Here is a 24,107-nt window from a genome sequence, read left to right on the forward strand (position 1 = left end):
CTGTGCTCCTGAGGTGTGCAGGTTATGGTTTTTTATTATTTATTTCATGAGGAAACAAATTCCTTTGCTAAGAATGGGCTGAAGTTTATCAGCAGTGGCCTGAAAACACAGAACAGAAGTAGGAGTATGAAAGTGGGTCAGTGTTAAACCTTTTGCATTCCTCTGTGTAGCACTGCTTCTGTGATTAATTCTGCCTGAAAGACCTCAGAAGAGTTGGAGCTGCTCAACCCTTGAGAGTTACACTAGAGCTTTGTGGCTAATATGACTTGAGGAGTGGGAAGCATAGAGAAGATTTCCAAGAGTAGTTTACAGGTCTGAACAAACACCTTCCTCAACAGCAAATGGTGCTCGTTAAAGTGGCATTCCCATAACTATGAGTTGTTAGAATTTATGCTAGTTCTTAAGGTTGAGAAGACCCAATATTGAGTGGCAGAAGTCCTTTGTGAAGAACTACAGATACCTAAGTCCAGTCCCTGTTAATGAGTAGACAGGTTTTCCAAGATCTGAGCTTTTGATACGGATATGTCACATGTGAGATCTGCAGACACTGTAGAATACAAGGCAGATCCATGAAATGAAGAGTTTCCTTGGGTAATCTCTAGGGATGTGTGTTATCTGCCTTTTTCCTTATTACTGTCACAGAAAACCTGATGCCATTAGGCAATTTGCTGTTCAGGAACCAGCAAGAGGGATGTAGGCGGCCAGGAGCAGAAGAATGCACTTAGAAACAGGCATTGAAGTGCAGAGAGGGGAAAAGTGCTGATGTTTCTGTAGCAGCTTTAGGTTTTGGTTTAGTGCAGGGTTGTGTCCCCATTATTTTAAGGTCAAAGGCATTTAGGAGTTTTATAGCTTCTGGAATGCATTGAGGATAACTTCCCAGTACAGGTGATAGAAGGTCCAATCAGAGGAGAGATGTTGCTGGACCTGTTTTTCACTATTGCAGAAAAAACTTATCACAGAGATCAAGATTGGAGTTAATGGTTTTAAACTAAAAAAAGGAGAGTTGATAAGAGGAGGGAGTTTCTTGCTACGAGGGTGACAGACAGCTTCCCTAGACAAGTTGTGGGTGACACAGCTGGGGAAAAAATGTTCAGACCCAGGTTGGGTGGTGCTTGGGGCAACCTGGTCTAGTAGGAAGTTTCACCACCCAATGGTGGGGAGTTGGAACTGGATGAGCCTTAAAGTCCCTTCTAACCCAGAAATTCTGTGGTTCTGTGAAATGTGGGACTTGCTAACTTTAGAAAGGTGAAGCTTCCACAGGCTCTTTAGAAGTTGAAACCAAAGAAGAAGTCATGCTAAGCTGTATGGAGAATTTGGCCAAGGGGGGATTGTTACTACATGTCAGATATAGCTGATCTCATGGCAGAACTTAAGAAGTGGACTTTGTAGTTACATGTAATGGTGATACATTTCCTAATGTGGGAATTCAGGAAAAAAACAATTAGAGAGGGAAGACTTTTCATCCTGAAGCATTTTTGCCTTTGTTGTTAAAAGTAGGAAGTGTTGATTGTTTTACTTGTCTGCAGGCAGGACTTGTACATTTGAAGAGGTGATGTTCTCAGTGGTCAGGGGAGAGTTATTCTGTCTTCTTTGGAAAATACACCGTGCCTCAGGTTTTGAATGCTATTTTTTGAGTCTGATAACATGTAACAAGTTTCACCATGAAAACAGCTCTATCTGGATGTTTCTCTCAGCCCTTTGGTTAGCCCAGGGCAACTTGTCACCATTCAACAGCTTTACTGTGGTAATGGTTCTAGTAGAAGTTAATTTCATGGTTGTTTGGGGTTTTTTTCCTCACTCTTAATTCTAGCATCTTTGGAGCAACCCTGCAGAAGCCTCATTCCCTGCATGGCTTCACTCTCTTAAGAGAAACTCTGCATCTCTTGCCTCTAGGATCACAGGATAAAATTGGAATGCTAGAGGAGATATCTTTGGGTTTCCAACAGCAAGGGATGTTTTATGAGTGATCAAGGAGATCAAATAAGAATTACTAGTGCTCATAGTGGATTAATAAAAAAAAAAGCTGTGGAGACAGCTGTGCTGTGTTTCCTGTTGAAGCTCCACAGAAGGTGGAAAATGGTGTAATTTTAGTGTATTCCATCTTCTAATTAAATTTGTTCCATTTTGCTTACCCTTCCCTTCTCTCTTCCCAGGTATAAGACCTTAATTTCAGACTCATGTTTACATTCTTCAGTTTCGTGACTTTGTACAAATGTGGATCATTCTTTGCTTTTCAGTCAGGCAAATGGAAATGTAGTTCTGGTTTGACTTTGACTCTGAGATTCACCTTCCCTTATTTCATTAGTAATTTCTTGAGAATTCATCATTCAGGAAGAAGCTTCAGCTTGTCCATATGTGAGAAGTTCAGAAGTCTGTATTTTTTGCATAGAGGACCGTACATGGTTTCATTCTGCTTAAAAGATTAGAAGATTCTGTAGGCTGTAATGTGTGTGCTTCTGTGGATGTATTATATGTGCTATACATATACATACACATTATAAATGTGTTTACTCTTTCTCTCTCTGTGTATATATGCATGAACACACTATATACTTTACTAACGGCTCTATTACCAACATAGGCATTAGTAACGGAAGGCAGACTTAATTTTTTACAGTGGTTGCTGTTTTCTGTAGCCACTGTGACACAGCCATGGGAGATGTTATTATACAAGACTTTGAAAAATCCAGATTATTTTCTGTGGCAACTTGTAGTGGTCACTCTAAATGGGCACTGGGGGCTGACAGGGCAATTTACTGTGCTCTTCACTGTATCGCATTCGAAGCAATCAGAGATGGTAGTCCTCTGTCATAAAGGAAATTATCAGCAAGGAGTTGCTCCTTGCTGCAAATCAGGAATGTTTCTATTAACATAGTTAAGAACTTCACAGGTATGAATTTCTTGAGTGATAACTGTGTAAGTATTCATCATTAACAACATGTTAGTTATGCTTGTGGGACAATGTAGGCCACTCTTATTTTATTCTTGTTTTTATTACATCACTGTAGTCTAATCCACGGCCATTTGAGAAGTTGAAGTGGGTTCTCCTTTCTAATAAGAGTTTCCTCAGACAGCAGCGTCACTGTGTTCTGTCACTAATGAGTTGCATCATCTATAAAATTGACATTTATTAGTGGACGTGAATGTGGTGAAGTTACTAGTGGGGAGACATTCCTCGGATGACAGTTACAGGAGCTGCCTGCTTAGCACTGTTTATTGGCTGGCGTAGCAGAAGAGTGCCATTCTTTAAAGGTTCTTAATATTACTGTTTTGAGACTGAAGTGTTTTGGCCTGAGCTCTATTGCGAAGTAGATACTCATTTTTAAAAAACAAAACAAAAACTGTTCCAGGATGCGTGTGAATACAGTGAGGATGACGAGCAGGTGGACATTGAGACCGTGGAGGAGCTTTCAGAGAAGATTAACATTGCCCGTCTGAAGGCCACAGCTGCTAATATCCGACCTTCCAAAGAGAAGTAAGCATCCTTGGAGAGCACTACAGTTCTGTATTTTATTGCTGAGCTAATACTGAGTAAGCCTATTAAACAAGAGATTTCACGTAATGGTAAGATAAAGCAAGGTGTCAGGTTTTCCTAAGTGTTGGTGCACCTTTGTGTCTGTGAGGATGGGGCTGACAGAACTAAGAGTAGATGTGAGGTATCTTAGCTTCTGTTTTGTTTTGTCTTTTACATTTCTTTGTAATTGATTTGTTCATGAGGATATGTATCTTGCAATATGTAATATTTATTAGTGAATTGACTCAGTTCCTGCAAAGTGAATATTATAAGCATGGCTGCCTGAATTTTAAATATGATTTTGCAAGCTTCTGTTTTGTTTTTTCTTGCTGGTAGATATCTAGGCAGGAGCAGTCATGGATTTCATCCATGATCCTGTAAATGAAAGCTTTGACTTTGGAACCACTGCCCCCAGTGAAGAAAGCCTTAAGATTCTTATCTGTATGTAGTCTGCCATGGTTGGGTAGCTTGGCTCTTTTTTTGTTGTCATTTTATTTGTTGTTGCTGCTGCTGCTACATTTGCATTTATTACGACAATGCAAAGTAAAAACATTGTTTATTTAAAGTATGTAAAGACGGTCATGGCTGTTCCTCAGCAGTAATCTGATGGGAGTTACTCTGTTTCTCCCAGGTGGTTCTGGGCTTTTTTTCTTCCAAAGGTGCAGCTCAGCTTTCATTCTTTGAGAGCGAATCAGCCGTTCTCTATAAGCTGTCAACATGCTGCAGTGTACAAATAATTCTTTCATATGTGTGTTGTTCTTTGTTTTCTTCAATGCCTGAGAAATAATATGAGGAAGCTGTTTTTATATGTAAGGATAGAAATGAAGGTGAGGATTTTGATTGGTTGATCTTTGTTGTGGGAGGGAGGTGGTTACATCATCTGTTAAGCCGTGTTTACAAAAAGAAAACAACAGCCAAAATGCTCTGTAAAATCAAATAGAACTGCTTCCTAAAGTTAACAGACACGGGCTTAATTCACTGTTGAACTGTGGGCTAATTTTACAGCTTTTGGACCAGCTGATTTCTTTTTTTCCAGGACGGTGGCATTGAAGATAGTTGACTTCCTTGAGAAAGATGAACAGTATTCTGCTTGTGTGTAGTTAAAAGGAAAAATTAATTTCAGGGGATAAAGCTGAGCAATTCTGGGCTGTTGAAAAATACTTAACGAGGATAGAGTGCATGAGATGAGTAGTGTTGGGAAAAACTCTCTGCCTTTCTTCCAGATACCATGCTCGTAATGCTTCGGATGAAAAATTATCAGAAAATCCTATGAAGGTATACGCTCTCCTCTTCCTTTTGGTATCACATCTCCATTTTAAAGATAAATTTTCATGTTGAGCGCAGCTCTAATGCAATTTATCTTCCTTCTGTGTATTGATGATTAAATGCAAGAAACAAAATATGTGTTGGGGAAGGGGGAAGCAGTTCAGATCTCATTTAAGAAAGAAGGGCTGCAACTGCCGTCAGCGATTTCTTACTCAACTTCTTGTACAGAAGAAATACCTGCCTCTTACTTGCTGTTGTGTTCTTCAAGGTTCTGTGATTTTGGTGTAAATAACTTGTACATAAGTTAAAATAATACCATAAAATACGTAAAACAATAATATGTGGGATTATATAGACTGCAGCATTGGGCAAAGGATTTCTGAAAACAGTAGCTTAAATAATGCATCCTTATGCAAGTTAAAGACAGTGCAGAAGCCTTTTGAAGCTAAACTCATAGCTGTCCCCATGAACTTATGCGGTACATTAGGGTCACTTTAGGGCATATTTCACTAACTGTGATGACTGTCAGCGATGCACCTGAAGTCAGCTTAAAGCTGCCTGTTGGGAGGGTGGGGTTTGAGGTGGGTTGTGAATTTGGTGAATGTCTTGTATATTAGAGCAGACTGGTACATACGTTTTTGCCTGAGATGAAGATGGGTTTTAGGGCACCTTCCCTCCTTCATGTGTTACTCCCTCTGCCCTTGAAACTGGCAAGAGGCCCTTCCTGTAAAGGAATTTTGTGCCCAGCAGAAGAGCAGATGGAATTACAGCCTTACTTGTGCTTATTCTGCCTATGAGGGCAAAAGTCAGCGTAGGGAGTCAGCCTTCAGACTCCTCCCAAGGCCAAAGGGCTCAGGAATATCATTGCTGAACCCAATTAGTCTTTCTGCTGATTCACTGGGATTCGTAGCAGGCCCAAAAATGACATCAAATTATTACATACAGATTTCTAAAGTATTATTTCATCATAAAGTAAATATCATAATAATAGAAAAACTGTGAGGGTAATGCTGAAAAAAAACCCAAATATTTAAACCTGTGAGGGTAATCAGTGCCTGTCAGGATTTGTGGACACAAACAAAATTAATCAAAATCAGAGTCTGACCTTGACATTGTTAATTGGTACATGTCTGGGCTGTTCAGTATCAGCGGTATCGTATGTCTGTCCACTCCTATTTATATTTACCCATCAAAGAAAATACAAATGAAATCAGTTCAACGTCAGGGAAAAAAAATGGATATTTTCATTTACTAGTGTGAGTTTTGACAAACAGAAAAAAACCACTGGGCTCAAATGTGTGACTTTGCTGTAACACCATGGCTTACCCACGTAGCCTTGTACTGCAAAAACAGAACGCTCGCAGATGGAAAGGGCTGCTCGTGATCGTTTCTTTATAGGATTGATGTGATTACATTGGTCATTTTTTGTTGGTCAGCATTTCATGCTTCTGACACTGTGCTTTCATGAAGACATAATAAATGAATAGCATGATGTGATATCTTCAGGTGTCTGTTGAGACATTGCAAATGAAGCATGCCTTTGAATAGTTTGCTGTTAGAATTCCTTTTTTCTTTAAACTGGTCCATGTGGTTACTTTTCCAGTGGAATCGTCGAATCTGGAGCAGAAGGCCGAAGTCCCAGGTAGATATTTTTGCATACTACCGCCAGACACACACAGCAAATGAGCGCCGACGACGTAATGAAATGAGAGATCTCTTTGAAAAACTGAAGAGAGCTCTGGGGTTGCAGAGTCTTCCCAAAGTGTCTAAATGCTACATTCTCAAGCAAGTGAGTATTTTGAAGCCTCGGTGAGGGAGCTTTAATCTGGACAAAGTATTGCGGTGTTGTTGAGTTTGGAAGGGACTTCTGGGGGCTCTCTGGTCCAGCCCTTGCTCAGGCAGGTCCAATTGGAGGAGGTTGTTCAAACTTGTGTCTGGGCATCTTTAGAAGATCTTGAAGTGGGGAGACTCTACAGCCTCTGTGGGCAAGCCTGTGCTCTGTCACCCCCATCTTCTTTCTACCCTCTCTTCAGGTATTTATGTACGTTGATAGGATTCCCTGCCAAGCTTTCTCTAGGCTGTAGAGTCTCAGAATTTCTTCAGCGGAGAGATGCCTCTGATCATCTTGTGGTCCTTTTCAGTGTGCCTGTGCCTCTCTTGTACTAGGGAGCCCAGAACTGAACACTACTCTAGGTGTAGCCTCACCAGTGCTAAGAAGAGAGAAAGTATTACCCACCCTGTCCTGTTGACAATAATTTGCTTATTGCAGCACAGTGTGTCGTTAGTCCACTTTGCAGCAAGGGCGTATTGCTGGCTTATGTTCAACTTGGTGTCAGTTTGAACCTCCAGGTTCTTCCAGATTCTACAAAGCTCCTTTCTCATTGGGTGACTTCTAGTATGTACTGGTGCCTAGAATTGTTCTACTGGCTTATTTCTTCAACCTGTTAATTTCACTCTGGATAACAGCAGAACCCTCTGGTGTGTCTGCCACTCCTCTCAGCTTTGTGTCATCTGTTAACTTGCACTGCCCCATCACATAGGAAACAAAACATAAGTTGTAGGTACATAATGATGTTCATCAGCTGTACCCTGACATGGTGAGATAGATTTTCTTTAAAATGGAAGAACTTGGGGTGGGGGCTGGGGGTGACCAGTATGTTTATCACTTTTCAACTAAAATGATATGATGATGTGATACACTTTACATTCTGATTCTGAGTCCTGCTTTCTCGTGATGATAAAAGAATGTCTGAATAAATTTCATAAAGCTTTCTTGGAAGGAAAAATATTTTCTAATTTGTGTGTGTGTTCTTCATTTATAAATAATTTTCCTGATATTTTTATAGGCCTTCGATGAAATCCAGGGATTGACTGATCATGCAGATAAGCTTACTGGACTGAAGAACTTATTGGCACGCAAACAGGATACTTTGATTCGGAAAGTTTCCATACTTTCAGGTGAGGATGTTTTTTAGGCACAAACCACATCGAATAATAAAAGAAAAAACTTTCAGTTGTGGAACAGAGTAGATCTAGTCTTGGGGGGGGATCTGGGTAAGTTATCAGTGTTCATGTAAATTTAGGTAGACCCAGGCATGTCAAGCTCCGACTTAGTGATACACTCACACTGATAAGAAATGCTTTTGTTTTCCTTAATGCCTAAAGGAAACGTAGAATAATCTCTGTGTTGCAAGCCATGGGCCTGAGTTCCTGTGTGTTGGGTATGTTTTAGTGGGGAAAAAAAAATAATTCTGTGACTGATTGCTTCCCAAAACAGCTTTTCTGCTCAGTGCTTCACAAGTATGCACAATTATGTACTGGATAACATCCTTACCAAAACCTCTTGACTCTTTGCTCTATTTTGCAAATAACTGCCCATTTCCTGCTTTTTTGAAAACTAGTGCTTGTAAAGTCTAGATGGAGGAAGCAGCTCTGTTGTAAAAGAGAATTGCGGTGTACTCTGAGCTGCTGCTCACTGTGGGGTTTTAAGACTCATGGAATCACAGAATATCCTGAGTTGGAAGGGGCCCACAAGGATATCGTCCACGTTAGAACTTAAACTCTGAATTGGAAGGAGGTCAGTGTAGTTATTTTACCTCAGACCAACAAACTGTGAGCAACTACAGGAAATTCATAAAAATCTGGTTTTGATATGAAAATTGCAATGTTAAACAGTGCTGAACTGTATGTGAGTTTTCTTTTAGATGTTATTTAACAGCATGCGTCAGTCCAAGAAATCTCATACAGCATACAAATAACGCTGATCATTGTACTTATTAGGAAAGGTGTGAGGTATTTCTCCAGAGATGTGGGCGTCTTCTGTCTCCCAGTGATACCTGTTGAACAGGAGCTACTGCATATCCAAGCTGATTTCTTCTTATCAGAGTTGCAGAAAAGTTCTGAAACGTATGGATGCTTCTGGAAGAAAAAAAAAACCCAAAAACTTGTACTAAATACATAATTATTACTCTCTGGTTTTAAGTCTGCTGTTTGCTTGGTGAGGTTTTCTACTGTGAAATAGTTAAATCACGTCACTGTGATAATTTTGAAGTTCATCCTCACGTGTTTAGGTTTGGAAAGAGTGTTTGGAAAGCTAGACTAACTTTCTAATGATGTTTTTGTAGGGAAGACAGAAGAGGTTGTCCTAAAGAAGCTAGAATATATGTATGCCAAACAAAAAGCTGGAGAAGCACAAAAAAAGAAGAAGAGTGTTCAGCCAGCAGAATCTGATACTGTTGTAACCTCACCTGCTAGCACGCGTCAAGAAGCATCTTCTTCTGCTCTACCCAGAGATCCGAGCAAAGTGCCTATGACAAATAGGAGAGGCAAGCCATTGATACTTGCCAGAAAAGGAAGCCATGCCACAGGTGGGTTAAAAACAATGCACTTGTCACTGAATGAAGTCGCCTTTTAATTTCATCAGGTCTGATGTGATACTTGATCAGAATGTCACTCTAGAGGGTTAGGCTATTAGGCTGCCTAAAGAGGAAGTGTGGATTTGTTTCTCACTGCATAGAGAGGGTTCCTGGAGCTAGCATCACTTCCGTGGCACATTTCTAATCTCAGGATCACAGATGTTCTAGCTGGAACTTCTTGTATGCCTGTGCTTGATGCTGGCTTTCAGGGTATCGTTTGGCATTAAAGGTGCTGTGCTGAAAGAAATTGCTGATTGACACATTTCTTTTTTGCAGAGAACACCTCATCCTCTCTGACACTAACTGCTGCAAGCCTAGTGATGACTCCCCAGGGGCAGGTGCTCACGCTGAAGAGCCCACTGGTACCTGGGCAGGTAGCAGCTGTGCCCTCCACGCTCCTGCAGGCTGAATTAAAGCCTCAAGCTGCCAGCAATACCATGACAGCACAGCCAGGTATGGTCATGTGAGAACATCTTAACGGAGATAACCATGCATTCAGAGATGTGTGTCTCCGTTTATGTGGTAGTATTCAATTTTTCCTTTAATTTTTCATTCTTTACAATTTAGTGAGGTAGAACCTGATTTTGATAAGGTAAATTTTATATGATTATCTCAAATTGTTGGTTTTTCAACAGGTAAGTAAAATCTGTTAAATTTTGACTGCTCCCAAATTAGGGAGGTGGGAAGTCTCCAGAAAGTAAAGGCAGAAAGAAAAACTTGAGATCTCTTTCGTCACCTAACCCATCCATACTTGTACCACTTTTGGCTGGTGTTACCGTGTAAAGCCTTGCATGGAAGTGTAAGGCTTTTATTTTCCAGGCTTGAGTGAGTATCTGAAAGGATCGTATTTCCTCTCAACTCCCATTCCCCTTTTTTTGGGTAAGGTATTGCTTCTGTGATGATTCAGCTGCCAGGATCAGCGGTTCCTGTCCAAGTAAAAGGAATCCTTACTAACTCTGCCATTCCCATTACACTATCAACTGTTGCTGGAAACCCAGTGCCCTCAGCAGTAGTACCAGCCCCAGAGTCCCATTCAGGTAGGCTCTTGATTTTTTTATGGATCTTTCTGCATGTATGTAAGGAAGGTTACCCTTGCAAAAAAAGGAGGCTGAACTGTTTCTCTTATTAGGAAGTAACAGTAGATGCTGTTGTCTATGTTTTCAAGGGAAATCAGCATTAAGTCTTTGTAACAGATTGGAAGGACCCTACAGGACCAAATACAAGAGCTTTCTTTTTTTTCTCTCTTTTTTTTTTTTTTTTAATTTATCTTGTCTAAGTCTTTCTCTTAGTCTAAATGATTTTTCTGGCCCTCAGCAAACTGAAAAGAATTGAGGCCTAGAATGTGTCCTTGGCCTAAAGTATCCAGATAAGCAAGTTCAGGAAAAAGGGACAGTGGGGCTGTTGAAAACCTTTGTGAGGACAAAGATTTTGTTTTCCTCGTGCATTGCTATAAGAGCTGTAAGTGTTGCGGCTGCTTCCATTTTGCCAACCTTCTGAAGGAAGGGACCGGGCAAGTGTTTTTTTTCCACACGTTGAAAACTACACTATTAAGATGTTTGGGTCTTCACTTAACCAAAACTGTGCAAGTGGTTTAAATTGTGACTTGCAGCTTAGCTGAGAAAAGTAAGCAAATGAAATATAAATAGGAATTGTCTTGCAGTTATTATGGATTGAGATGGATTGTGCTTTGTTTGGTTTTGCAGAAAGTGAAGATTCGTTCATGATGCCAAAGATTGTTAATGTAACATCATTGGCTGCTGAAGAAAACCTGAGTCTAAACCCAAACCGAAACAAAAGTTGTAACGTGCCAGCTGCAAGTACTCAGGCTTCTGAGAAATCTTTGGTAACGCCTCTGGAAAGTAGGAAGAGTGACAGCATCCTCTTAGAAGAAAAGACCAAAGCGTGTCCTGGAGGCAGTGACAGTGAGGGAAGGAGTGCCACAGGGTCCGTGAAAGATTTCTTTGAAAATAAGGATGGTTTTCCACAGCTCCAGAGTGTATCGTGTGCAAAGGAACCTCCAGAGCCTTTTGGCAAAAAGCTCTGCGTTGGTGAGCTGGTAGGAAGCCAAACCAGGAAGAAGGATGGTGATCATGGAGGAGAAAGATTGAAAATGAAAGAACTGCCATTTCGTAAGCTGCAGATCAAAGATTCGAGGATAGAAATGGAACTGAGGAAAGTAGCTTCCGCAATGGAGGAAGCAGAGATGGATGCAGGTGAGTTATTGAGCAGCATTGAGGAGAGTGATGACACTGATGAGACCCTCACTTCACTGCTCAATGAGATTGCTTTTCTCAATCAGCAACTGAATGATGACGCTTCAGGTATGTCAGAGCTGCCCAGCGCTCTGAGCTCAGATTTCTCCCATGGAGACGCAGAAGTTCGCCAGGGAACAGCCAGAGATCTGACCACTGCAGATGGTTCTTCCTTCCAGTTCGGCCATCTGGGAGGCGCTTTTAAAGACCTTTCTGAGGTTCCAGAGGCTGGTGGCTCTTTAAGCCCTCTCTTGCTGCACCTGGAAGACGATGACCTTACTGAGGGGGACAAGAACTCTGCGGAGCCTTCATCTGAAGCAGATGTTCTGAAAATTGTAATAGGTGCTGAAATGAAGGATGCGCTTCCCAACCTGTCTGTAACCAGTGGTGGGAATGGCAAAACTGTAACAAACTTGGCAGAGAGCACTGGTGTGACTCCACCCATTTTGCAGATGAAAACTAATCCCGAGGCCAGTAATGCTGACGCTTTGTGGAGGCCCATGCCCAAGCTGGCGCCACTTGGCCTAAAAGCGGCAAGTCTGCCAGTGGACTCAGAAGGGCAGAGTGCTAAAGTGATGCCCTTGCTGGCACCTATAGTTGCAAAACTGGCACCCGCTGGGGTAAAAACTTCATCTTTAACCGCTCAAGAAGGACAGGATAACAAAGTAATGCCTGCATTAGCTCCTGTGCGTACAAAATTTAGTAATTCTGGGACCCTACCTTCAAATTCAGTTGGCAAATAAGTGTGCGTATATTTTATCAGAGAGTGGAATGGAGATCTGGAGCAGTGTGAACCAATGGCTGCATTTGGCAACCTCCCTTGTCTGCATCACTTTGTTTTCTGTATGGCATCAGCACTATTCATCTGAGGGCAGGTCCCGTACTGAGAAATAAGTGCTATGAAACTAAAGCATGCTGATGTATTTTTACCTCATTGTTGTATTCTGGGAGTTCTCATTCCCCTTCACAAAATATGGAAGATGATCTGTAAACCATTGCTGGGCATGTGGTATCCTTCCAAAATAGGATCTTCAAGGAAATAGTTTATAAGAGGACTGAGAAACGTAGGCTGTTGACAGATTTTTTTTTTTCCCTAGTAGACAGGCAGCTGTTTGTTGTTGAGTTAAAAATCAGGTGTATTTGGTTTTGTACCAGGCAAACTATCTATGCAGAAATGGAATTGTTCACATTTATTGTATCCAGTGTTTTGCAGAATACAATGCATGTGAAGAAATGAGATTGCTATTACTCTCAGATTTGTTACCTAGAGCAGAGGAAGGGAAACTGCAGATTGTGTGGAGGGCTGAAGTGAAGCGTTTCAGTTCCTTGGTGCTAGTGCTCTGGCAGAGACTCCTTTTAGTAGCTTATGCACAGAACTCCTAGTACATGGGAAAGATATTTCCCACTGTGATTAGAACTAGAACAGTAGGTAAGCTCTTAAAAAAAAAAAAAAAAAAAGAAGAAGAAAAATTGGGAACCCACAGTTTGACCTCATGCCCCTGTCCAAGTAACTCTGCATTGGATGGTTGGGCATTTGCAAGTGAAGATTTCAGAGAGTAGAGAAGAATTTGGGTACCTCTTGGCTCCATCTCTGAATACAGCGCTGAAGTAGCTGGAGCATTTTCCCAGTTCTCTTCTTCGTTCGTCCTGCCATTCTTCAAGATGCGTTTGGTGGCCAGATGTGTTAATAGGAAGTGTTTCTTTGTGAAATACATAACGCTTTCGGGACTGTTGGAGCCCAAAATAAAGGAGTGAGGTGTATATGTGAATGTATATATGAAAATATGTGTATAGCTTTTCAAACCTTACATTTCTTCATGAATTCAGGAAAGGTACTCAGAGGTTTCTCACTGCGTTTGCACAAGATGTGTATAGGAAAAAAAAAAAAAGCCAACAAAAATGCTCATTACCAGGGAAATAGGGCAGTATTGAATCACAAGATGTATTTTTTATTCTTCTCTGCCACTGCTTACTCAATAACTTGTAGGTGCTCTTCACCGTCCCTCTGTTGGAGGTGAAGGGCCTGCAGACTGTAAAGATATTTATATTTTTGTACGCAGTTTTTGTTTTCATAGTTTTCTTGAAAAATGAAATTTTCAGCCTAGGAGAGATGATTTGTTAATGAGTGCATACACAGTCTTTTCCTATCAGGTTTGTAATCGGGAGTTATGGTGCGCTTGAGGGGCTTCTGAACTGCTCCTGGAAGGCAGAAAGCATGGCTGTGATAACGATCCAGTTTGGAAAATAGATGGTGCGTTTTGCTTTACGTTTAGGAATGTAATTCCCTGAACTCGCTGTTCCGGCGGCAGCAGCTGGGATTTCTCCCCCCTCATCCCAGGTTCCCAGTCTTTTGTGTGGCACTACAGGAGGGATCTCATCTTCCCGCACTGAGGTTGTGTGGTGCTGAGTGATGATGTTCTTCCACAGTTAGAGAGCAGTGTTTGCTCTGCGTGCTGTGCAACCGTTTGGGGTAAGCTGCAACTTCTGGAGCTGTGTCTGCTTGGGCCCCCTAGGGGATGTGTGTATCTTGGGTGTTTCCTGGTCTTTTTTTAATCATTTTTCTATTATGCTGAGAAGGAGAGGAGCCCTTAGAGCGAGGTATGCAAGCAAGTTACTTCAGAGCCTGTGTGAGTAAGGTGTCTTCACATTGCCACTCTAAGTGGTGATGTGTTATAAGGCTTATAAGTTGCATGTATCTCATTGCCATCTGCTTATTTACTATTTAAATGTTTGATAGCAGCGTTATATTAATTCTTTAGAAGAGAGAATATATGACAGCCTGAGAGCCACAAGGAGTCTGACAGCTGTAAAATTCCTTCTCTAAGGGGATTTATGTGTGAATACACATACTCTGCTCACTGCTACGGATTTTAAACCTCGTTTTAAGTCAGTGGAAGTCTGGAGTAACTTTGTGAGTTCGGTAGCATTACACCAGACATAAAATGATTTACCTGGGCATCTGGTTCTGAGCATTTCTAATAGGATCCAGATGTTTTTTTAATAACCTGTGGCAGTTCACTTTGCCAAGTGCTTTTATGCCCCCCTGTGCATGAAACGGCAACCAGAACTGCGGTGATTCCTTTCAAATCTGCAGTCGCTGACTTCTGATGTGTAACTACGGGATTGTGTTGTCTGAGTGCTTTTAAAAAGCTTTGTGCTTTGCACGCTTCTTTCTGTAAGACAAAGGAAGCGGCAGCTTTGAAGCCACACAAGGGTTATCTGAAATCAGTGTTCTGCTTTGGCAGATGTTTTGTTCAGTATCAAGGTGACGGGAAATGCTTGGAAAAAATGTGGGTTGCTGAGCATAGTACGTCAGGTAGGAGCACAGCCCAGATTTAGCTGCAGAAGGTGGTTGGTGCAGCACCGGGCAACAAAGCGTGTTTGAAATGCTCTCTGTTCTTGCTTCTCCTCGCCCCACCATCTCCTGACCGTGGTGAATATTACGCTATGAATTTAAATGCTGCTCCCCCTCATACCCCACCCTGGTTTTTGGATTTTTTTTCTTCCTCAAATTCCCATTTATTTGGCACAAAGCTTTTAAAATGCTGTATGCTGTCTGTAGAGGCAATAATGCAAGAATGTGACGTGACATGGGAAGGTTTTAGAGTCAGGAGAAGGAAAGCCCTGCAAGGCGCACATCCTCACTAGACCAAGAGACCTGGAGATTTTGTTTTTTACACACCTGTAAATAGACTGGAATGTTTTTAAGAATATAATGAAATGTCAGATTTAGCTTTTTTTCCTTTTATATATTAAAATATATCTTTCCCTCTTTTCTGCTTTTGAAAAATTGATATTTTTGTAGAAAACTAACAGTGCAGGACTATGGAATAACTGTATGTGAGGGACAAAATGTAAAACTAAAATAAACCAATCAAGCTGAACTAGAAAGTGGCTCTGAAAGTTTGTTGTGTGGAGAGGGGGCTGGGGAGGGGCAGTGGTGGCACACTGCAGTGACACAAGCACTGTACTGAGCTGCACCGAGCCAGCAACAGCACGTGGACTCAGAGGCGGAATCCCTGGTGACGCAAGCATTGCTGCTTGGTTCAGGTCATCGCACGCACACAGGCTGCTGAAGATTGTCTCTGTGGAAGTCACCCTTCATGCTCCTTCCCCAGCCCTAAATTCAGATTAATCTTTTGTACCTTTGCTTTACAGACGTCGTACAGCACAGCTGTCTTTATGGAAACAAGTCTGAAGGTGTGTCCCCAGGTGAAGTGTCAGAGGAGATAAGTCTTAGAGGAAGTAGATGAAATGCCTGCTACAAAGTGCTGTCACCGCTGTCACCTCAATTCCCTGATCTGTTAAATGGGAAATAACACACGTTACAAATCTCAGAGGAGAAAATGAACAAAAATGTGTTGTTGTAGTCAGCATATTTTTGACAGCTGCTGAAACCCTTCAGGGCCTCATTCTGTGATCTTTATTTTAAGGGATAGGGTTATATTTTGGAATGGAAAGGAATGTAAATGTAGTGTTTATCCCATCAGGTTTGCAATAGAAAGAACTTAGCAAGAGAGTTCCCTGATGATCAGTGCTGGGGGCTGTGGAATTTGAGTGCATCTAGGGCTCTTCAGCCGTGTCACCCTGGTGGGACCAGCTGTGAGGAGGAGGAGGACATCAGGATGTCAGGCTTTTCTAGGTGAGTTCTGACTTTCCTCTGATGGGTGGCAGGACTGAGGGTGCTGCACCACTGGGCTTGTTCCTGCTGGCCCCATGTAGTTCCCCTGTCCAACACAGAGGGGTGCCCCATGCAAGCATCGCAGCTTGTTGTGTCTTGTGGGCTAAAGCCAGGCAATTAAATAGCAACTAAAAAAAGATGCAACACAAACATAAGCAGTATACCATTTTTAGAGGTTTCCCTTTTCCATTAACTCCTTAGTCAACAGCTGGACTAAGAAACTCTTCTGAGCAGCTACTGTGGCAAAATTCTTGCTGATCAGCTGTGGCGTGGTACAAACCATGGGGCTGCGGTACTGACACCAGCACAGAGGTCTCAATGAGCACAGAGGGTTTGGGCAAGGACTGTGTGCAGCATGGCTCTAATGAATTCACATTCGATAGGGCTCCTGACTGATGCAAGGATGTAGAATACTTCACAATTTGTGTGGTAGTGAAGGCATTCAGGAGGGGCATGCAATGGTGGGGACTGGGCTGGCTTGTTTCATTTGGAGCTATTTGACTGCTCTCATTTGCAAGTGGCCAATCAGCAGAACCATAACATCTCTATGGCTGTTTTAGGATGGTAGCAACCAGAGAGGGGAGAGTCTGTGCTTGAGGCGATAGTAGCATGGCTACCAGGGCACCTGGCTCCTCTTGCAGGAGCTCTTCTTAGCCCCAAAGGCTGGTGCTCCTTTCTTCTGCTTTGACACAAACCACTTAAAACCAGAATTGCATTCCTCCATGTAGCCCAGCTCACAGGTAAGGCCAGTGACAAGATGTCTGGTTTTCTTTGGTGTCACGTGAAGCATGGAGCCGTTGGGATAAATGCTAGAGCTGCCCTCCCTCGGGAGCCACTTGTTGCTGGGTGCGAATGAAGCTGGGCAGCACCCAGCCAGGAGGGCTGTAGGCCTTACATGTGGGGCACAGCTCCATCAGGAAGCTCCATTGGTCCCTGCCCAAGCCTCGGGCACTGGCAGTGCTGGGCTTAGAAAAGAGCTGGCTGACATGCCCTGCTCCTGGGACGGACTGGGCTTTGCTGTAAAACAGCTATGGAGCCAGGGTAAAACGTGATCCAGCAAACCTTCCACATCCCTTAGGGAGCCATGTTAGCTGAGTGTGAAAGCAGCAGGGCCAGCACATGTGGGCATGAGGTGTGCAAGGTGGATGACATAGCAGGTAGGTTTTTTCCTGCTCTAGTTGGCTTGACACTTTTTTAAACGATGTAGATCTGATGGGATCTTGTTACAACTTGTATTGGGGTGACTGGCTGCAAAAATGCGAAGGAAAAAGGAGGTTCTTGCAGGCCTTTTGCAACAGGTGATGATTAGCTCCTGTTCCTCAGCTGGCATTCTCACTTCTCACTTGTGATGACTTTTTGCTTTTAACAAATGAAGCAAGCAGACTTTCAGCTCAGGTCTGCTTTGTGGAGCTTTAAAGTCGCTTCCTCAGCTTTTGGATGTCTGAGGCAATAAAATAAAGCCTTCCTTCCTGCAGTCGCAGCCCACCAAAGTTTAGTGGCTCTGACAGGGACTGTCAGCTTGCGCCAGGAGCCTCAGTCTCCAGGAAGTTTCCAATAAGCAGCTCCCATCAGGAGAGCCCAACTGGTGGCAGCCACAGTGGGAATTGTTTACTACCGTGCTCCAGCACAGACAAGGCCTCTTTGTCTGACTTTGACGGGGAAAACGTCCAGTTTTGCAAACTTTGCTGAGCAAGGGAGAAAATAATTATATTGCAGATCAGCTTACAAGGGCCACATTCATGTTTGGAAGAAAACTTGATTTTCTTAGGGTGGGGAAGAGAGATACCGCTGCCAAAGGGAAAAGCCAGCCGGCAGCGTCGGTGACCTACAAAGATGGCCTTGAGCCAGCAGCTGCTCCTGGGAGGGGGGTGTCCCGGGAACCTGGGGCTGGGTTCCTGGCCCTGGCTGACACAGGGTTTGCCATGAGCAGTGAGGACAGCACAGCCTGACAGGGGAGAGGTGTTGGTGCAGCCACATTGTGTTCAGGACCCAGAGTGATGGTGACGTTTTGCCTCATGTGTTTTTACTTAGGAGGATGACAGGGTGGGTATTTAAGGAATAGGTTTTGCAGCACAGGGCTGGTTGTGCTCAGCTGTGTGCTGTTGGTTCTGGTTGTGGCGTGGCTGCCTTCCCCCATACAGGGTGTACCAGCTGGAGTCATTTTGGTTGTCTGCCCAAGGGGGTGGATGCAATTAACTTCTTTTCACAAGTTTGCATGTAATTTCCTTCCATTAATCTTAAATAAAATAATTAAATAGCACAAGCAGAAATGAGCTGTGTAACAAGCTGATAACACATTAATTTTTTCATCAGGTTGAAAGCCAAGCTCGAATGAGTCTAGTTCCATTAATCTCATTGGGTTTTGTGAACATCTCTCTCAAGACTCTCTCTTTGCAGGAAGTTGTAACAGCCAGCATAAACCCAGTTTGTTGTCATGGCAATTTCATTAGCTGCCTTATCGCTATGTCAAATCGTAGGCACTTGTGGGCTGAAAGGAAAACTCAAGTGGGAAGCGACCTGGAGATGTGCAGCTCGGTCTCCTGCTCAGGCCCAGGGCAGCCATCAGACCAAGCTGGGTTGTTCATCGCTTTCTCTAGACAGGACCTGAAAACCCCAAGATGTGGGGGCTGTGCCACATGCCTGGGGGACTTTGCCAGGCTGCTGCCGCCACCTTCCTGCCTTCCCAACAGCTGTCACACTGGGTGTGCATCCAAGTGGTGGGTTTATTGCATCTTTGACATAACGTCTGTTTCCTCACCTTGATTCTATCCATAGGAGGATCTTCCTTCCATTTGAATTTCTTACTCTCTCTGCTGGGGTTGTTGCACCTCACTGCTCACAAACACACCAGTTCCAGTCACACGGCTGCCCTGAGCTCTCTTGTATCTGCTATCTCATGAAACCTGAAGACCATGAGCTTAAGATCAGGATCTCTACTCCCATCTCTTTCAGTCACTCATCTTGCCAGATGACTAATTGGACACATTTTCTTGTGGCTGGCATTTGAGCCACACTGCACCACATATAGAAAAGCTTATCCCACTTAGATTATAACACCACTTATCAGAACAGTGTTGCATGTTGGCATGGAAATGAGCATATCCATACGTACCACTTAGATGTGCACTTAAATTCTCTCCAGACAGACTTACATGTGCAAATGCTGCTGCTAACCCCTTCCTGTTTGATGTCACCTCCATAAAGTGTTCTGCCCTAAAGGAAGGGGACGGTGCACATGTGTGTGTCCTTGTCCTGAGGGGGGGCATGCCTTTGCCAGCTCTCTCTGACAGGTTTGTTTCATGAGTTTTGTGTTTCACTCCTCTTCTACTTGACTTGTATTACTACGCCGTGTCCTGAGGGAAATTGCCGTCCAGGGTTTGTGGTGTTCTACTGAATTATCGTTGCTATGGGTAGTAGGAAGGTCAAGTTTCATTCTGCATGGTGAAGTCTACAAGCTAAGGTACGTTATTCAGGAATCAGGCCCAGAGCTGCTACAGGTCCTTGATTTTGCTTATGGTAAGTAACAATAAAAAGCATCTGTGAGGGTTGTATGGCATGTTTAAGCCAAAAGCTCTGTGGAGCTGCTGGCTTCCCAGAGCTAAACCCAATGCTAGCTGAGTGCTTCTCTGTGCTGTCATCTTGCTGACCATCAGCAAGAGAAAGACTATCTCCAACCAGGGCACACTCTTCTTTGAGTTTGCAGAAGGTATTTGTGCTACATTATTCTCCCTAATTACTGTTCTCTCGAAAGCATGGTTTGAATTAGAATGAAACAAACAGGCTTATTTAGGTCAATTACCAAAGTGGGGGCTAATGGTGAGCAGAGCACTAACAGAGGGGCAGATGGGCTCAGAGGCAGACACTCATCAGTGACCTACATACCGGTGGGGCAGCAGGCGCTGGGGAGCACGCAGGTTGGCACCAGAAGAATTTGCACACTTCCTTCCTGGGTTCCTGTGGCAGAGGCATGCTGCTTCAGCTGGCCCCAAAGATAGAACTTCTGGGAAGCTGCTGGCTGGAAAATGCAGGGAGTTCGTTCCCTCGTGGTGTTCAGGTGTCCCGGAGCCTCAGGGTAGACCTGGAAAATGGCAGCATCCCTTTTTTTTGGCATTCAGAACTGCCCTAGAGTGAACACAACATAGTTAGTATGCTCTGCTTATTCTGCCAGAGGGAGGGCACATAAAGGGTGGCTGTGTCCTGATTTGTGTTTGGACACATGCAGAAAAACCCTCACGATCCTTCCATGCTTGCAGCTCTGTCTCACCCAACCTGACCCAACATAACCTTACTCAGCCCAACCTTTTTCTGGGAAGTGGGCCCTTGGGTGACGTTACAGCAGAATGGCAGTGGCTCAGTCAGCCCTTATGAGTGCTTGTAAGTCTGTGGAGTGTGGTTGTTCTGGGCTGCCTTCCCCAAACTCGCTGGCACCCCCCTGCCAGCAGGCTGAGGTGTGGAGGTGTACATGCCTCTGTGGAGAAATGTTGGCAGGCCCCAAGCTGGGAATGGTGTACAGCGGCTGCTCTAGGGGAAGCTTTTATCAATCCCCTGGAGTTCAATGGTACTGTGCTTCACAGTTCCAGAAAGCAGTAATTAAGGAGAACAATGGAACACAAATAACTCCTAGGAAGGGGAACAAGGACTTGGCATCTCTTATTTAAGCACCAGTTTGGCCAAATGTGGTTTACCTATAATGTGGTTTTCAGCTCTGGGTGTCCCCCTTGCAAATAGGGACCTCTGTCCAACATCTGACCTCTGCATGCCTCCCAGTATAGTGAAATACAGCCCTCTTCTATCCACATGGCTGCTTTCATCCCCATTCCTCCAGTCTTCCACCACCTGTCCCAAAATGTATTTTGCTATCACACTCAGTACCTCTCAGTGAGCTCCAAAGTTGTATGTACACCTCAGGCATCAGGTAAGTCAGCACAGGACAGATGCACAGCCTCGGCTGGGGAGCTGAAAAGACACACATACGTGCTTTGCTAATTATGTTAAAAGCATTTTAGAATGAGGGCGTGGATTTTGTTGATTCCTTGAAAACAGGAGTAAGACATAAGTGGATTTATTTGCCTGAGTTGAATTTTAAATGGATTTGTAATTTTTCCTTCAGAAAGCAACTTCCAGAAACTCCTTTTGCTTATCCCATGTAGACAATAAAGTTGAGAAAGGAACAAAGATCACTTTAGAACAAGTCAACAAAAACAACTGTGGTGGGGGTTCGTACCTGAGATGCTGTATGTGGAGCTTAGGAGACCTTTGGATGTCTTGTGAAGGATCCTTGGTGCATTTTGCCAGGGCAAACTCATAGTTGAGGAAAAGGTTAATAATTAAATGATTGTTAAGCTTTCAGTCATTCTCCTACTTGGAGCAGAATTATATGTAAAATATCCTCTATACAGAAAAAAAAACCCAGCATTTTTCTCCTTTGTTCCTTACTGTCCTATGTTCTTAAATACCTGCTTTGATTCTGGAGTTTACTAAAACTCATCTCCTCCTCTTCTTCCCCCCCCCTCCCCGGGTTGTGGTTGCAGTGTAGTGTGGAGTCATGGAGCCCCTCACTAACCCTGTTACACCATGCCTGTGCAACTCTCTGCACATCCACTGAGGGGACCATGAGCATCCTCATCGCACAGTGAGGTCAACTATGGTCGCCTTGTGTTCCCTGCCAGCCCACGGGTCAGGGGAGAACTTGGTCTGTGAGGGGAACAAGTTCAAGGAAACACTTTAACATCACACCAAGAGGTGCTCTGCTGCTTCATATCTTCTTTCACATGCCTTTTTATCAAGACTTTTTTTTTTTTTTAATTAGGAAAATCATTCTGATTAAAGCCACTTTGAAATCATTCCTTTTGCTCTGAGCCCCTACAGGAGGCCTATGGGATTATTTGCAATATGCTATTTCCTAGGAAAGCACAGAGGATTTCTGCAACAGAGGAAAACGTTTTCAGATAGTTAATTACCTAATGCTTAAAAATAGGGCATTTCATTTACGAGGCATCTGCTCTAATTATCTGTGGCACCTCCCACAAGACTGCTTTAAGAGCACATCACTGAAGAGTAAATGCCAAAGACAAATGATATCATTTATTTATGGTAGATTGATTTTTCTGGAAGGGAAGAACTCGTGACCTCAGAGTGAAGCTGAAAATCCTGCTGCCTCCAATTATCATTCCCTGATCTCAGTCGGGGTGCTGACCGCTGCAGCAGGTCCTACACAAACAACAGGCAAAAATAAAGTACGTGTTTTCTTCTCTTCAAGTCACACAGTCACAAAGAACTGTAATCACACATATATTATGCTGCACTCAGCATCCAGCACCTGAACAACACTGGCTGCAGTTAAACAGCATCTCCCAGGTAGACATTTCTGCCATTCCTTGTGCAAGAGTTAGGTTGTGTTTTTGCAGTAGGAGCTTCTAATATTAAAGTATAAGCCCTTACTAAACTTATAACCTTCTTATAAAATGGCTACATAGGTTGCTTCTCACAATAAGTTGCTGAGGCAGATACCAGCACAAGATAGGGCAAATTCTTTGCTTAAAAGCAGAACCAGAGTGTTCTGACTAATCCAAGATAAGGCAAATCTACAGGGTAGGCTTAGCACAGGATGGAACAATCATGATCACTTTAATCCCTAGAAAAAGTGCAATAATCTTATGAAATATTGCCTTCCTACTTCCATAAAGAAATACAAGATATACTTAAAAACAACAGGTTGGTAACAGACCTAATATGGAAATATTCCTTAGTAACTGCATCAAGAGGATTGTGAGCCTGGGATACTCAACTGATGAGTAATTAGGAGAGAGAACTGTGTTGAGAGGATGGGTATATCACAGTGTGTATTTTACCAACAAGGTGCGTGTTTTCTGTCTTGCCATAAGAGAGTGTGCCTCTGCCACTGCTATTGCAAATCAAACATGCTGCTTCACTTAGGTTCTTGCTGGAGTCAGACTTACTGACTGGAGTGTTTCTCACACTTGTTTGCAAAGACATCTCCCAGATCATTCCCTAATGTTTGCGTGCTTCTCACTCATGTGGTGACTTTGTTGTTTTTCCTGCTGGACAGCAGAAATTTAAGAACTATTAAGTGCTTTCCCCACAGTTGTGCAATGTCAGGTCCCAGAGGCACACAGACTGGTGCGTGTTGTTAACCCCATGGAAAGTATGAGTGGTCCCACTCACCACAGCTCATCCCAGTCTGCACAGAACTTAGCACCAAAGGGTGCGTGCTGCGAATGCAAACAACCTTTTCCTGAAATACAGGCCATGCAGGGTCACAGAGCCACGCACCATGATGCTGGCAGGGCGCTGCCCATTGTGGTCAATGCTGAGGGCAAATTAACATCATGGACCCGTACAATTGTTTGAGTTGGATAAGACCCTTAAAGGTCACATAGTCTAACTTGCTGGTAATGAACAGGGACACCCACAGGTGCTCAGAGCCTGGTCCAGCCTGACCCAGAACGTCTCCAAGGATGGTGCATCCACCATCTCTCTGGGCAACCTGCTCCAGTGGCTCACCACCCTTACTGTACAAAACTGCTTCCTTACATCCTATCCAAACCTCCCCTCTAAGTCTGAAATAATCTCCCCTTGTCCTGTCACAACAGACCCTGCTGAAAAGTCTTTCTCACAGCCCCCTTCCACCTTAAGAAAGGGGGAGGATTTTTTCACATGAAGAAACTCCGGTTTGTTTCTTCTTTAGGCTGTGGATGTGGAGATGCACGCTGGGCCACATCTAGAGCGTGCTTCACCCTACATCGCCGCCCTGAGGCAGCACTCGGGGCTCTGCGGCCGCCAGCTGAGCGGCGGTTGTGTCTCTGACGGCGGTTGTGTCTCTCCCGGCAGTTATAGCCCCCCGCCCCGTGTTCCCATCACGCTGACAGGGCCGCACCGCCCCCTCCCGATAACGGCCGCACTAACGGCCTCACTGGCGCCGCTCGATCCCTCCGCCAGGGGCGCGCTCCGCCCCGTCT

The 24,107-nt window shown here is 43.6% G+C and overlaps 1 protein-coding gene and 1 long non-coding RNA gene across 26 annotated transcripts in view; one reads left to right on the forward strand and one right to left on the reverse strand.

Moving 5' to 3' along the window:
* MGA (MAX dimerization protein MGA) overlaps positions 1-15,338 on the forward strand; it is a 49,076-nt gene extending 33,738 nt beyond the window's left edge. For 14 of the 25 annotated variants that reach the window (XM_015864344.3, XM_085550284.1, XM_015864346.3 and 11 more), the window contains 8 exons: positions 3,351-3,475; positions 4,738-4,789; positions 6,384-6,569; positions 7,627-7,738; positions 8,905-9,147; positions 9,472-9,648; positions 10,080-10,232; positions 10,899-15,338. In XM_015864344.3, coding sequence (XP_015719830.2) covers positions 3,351-3,475; positions 4,738-4,789; positions 6,384-6,569; positions 7,627-7,738; positions 8,905-9,147; positions 9,472-9,648; positions 10,080-10,232; positions 10,899-12,190 — 2,340 coding nt within the window. In that variant the 3' untranslated portion in view covers positions 12,191-15,338. Of the gene's footprint in view, positions 1-3,350; positions 3,476-3,850; positions 4,628-4,737; positions 4,790-6,383; positions 6,570-7,626; positions 7,739-8,904; positions 9,148-9,471; positions 9,649-10,079; positions 10,233-10,898 lie in introns of those variants that run through there. The other 11 variants (XM_015864353.3, XM_085550300.1, XM_085550299.1 and 8 more) reach the window with 8 other exon arrangements.
* Positions 8,543-24,107, reverse strand: LOC107314763 (uncharacterized). The gene is made up of 5 exons (XR_014947152.1): positions 21,353-24,107; positions 21,001-21,084; positions 20,011-20,206; positions 15,593-15,748; positions 8,543-8,698 (listed from the first exon to the last, which is right to left on the reverse strand). It is a non-coding gene; the product is annotated as an uncharacterized LOC107314763 (long non-coding RNA).

The sequence above is a fragment of the Coturnix japonica genome, chromosome 5, assembly GCF_054131305.1.
Source record: "Coturnix japonica strain WE chromosome 5, WE-NBRP24, whole genome shotgun sequence".
Classification (NCBI taxonomy): Eukaryota; Metazoa; Chordata; class Aves; order Galliformes; family Phasianidae; genus Coturnix; species Coturnix japonica.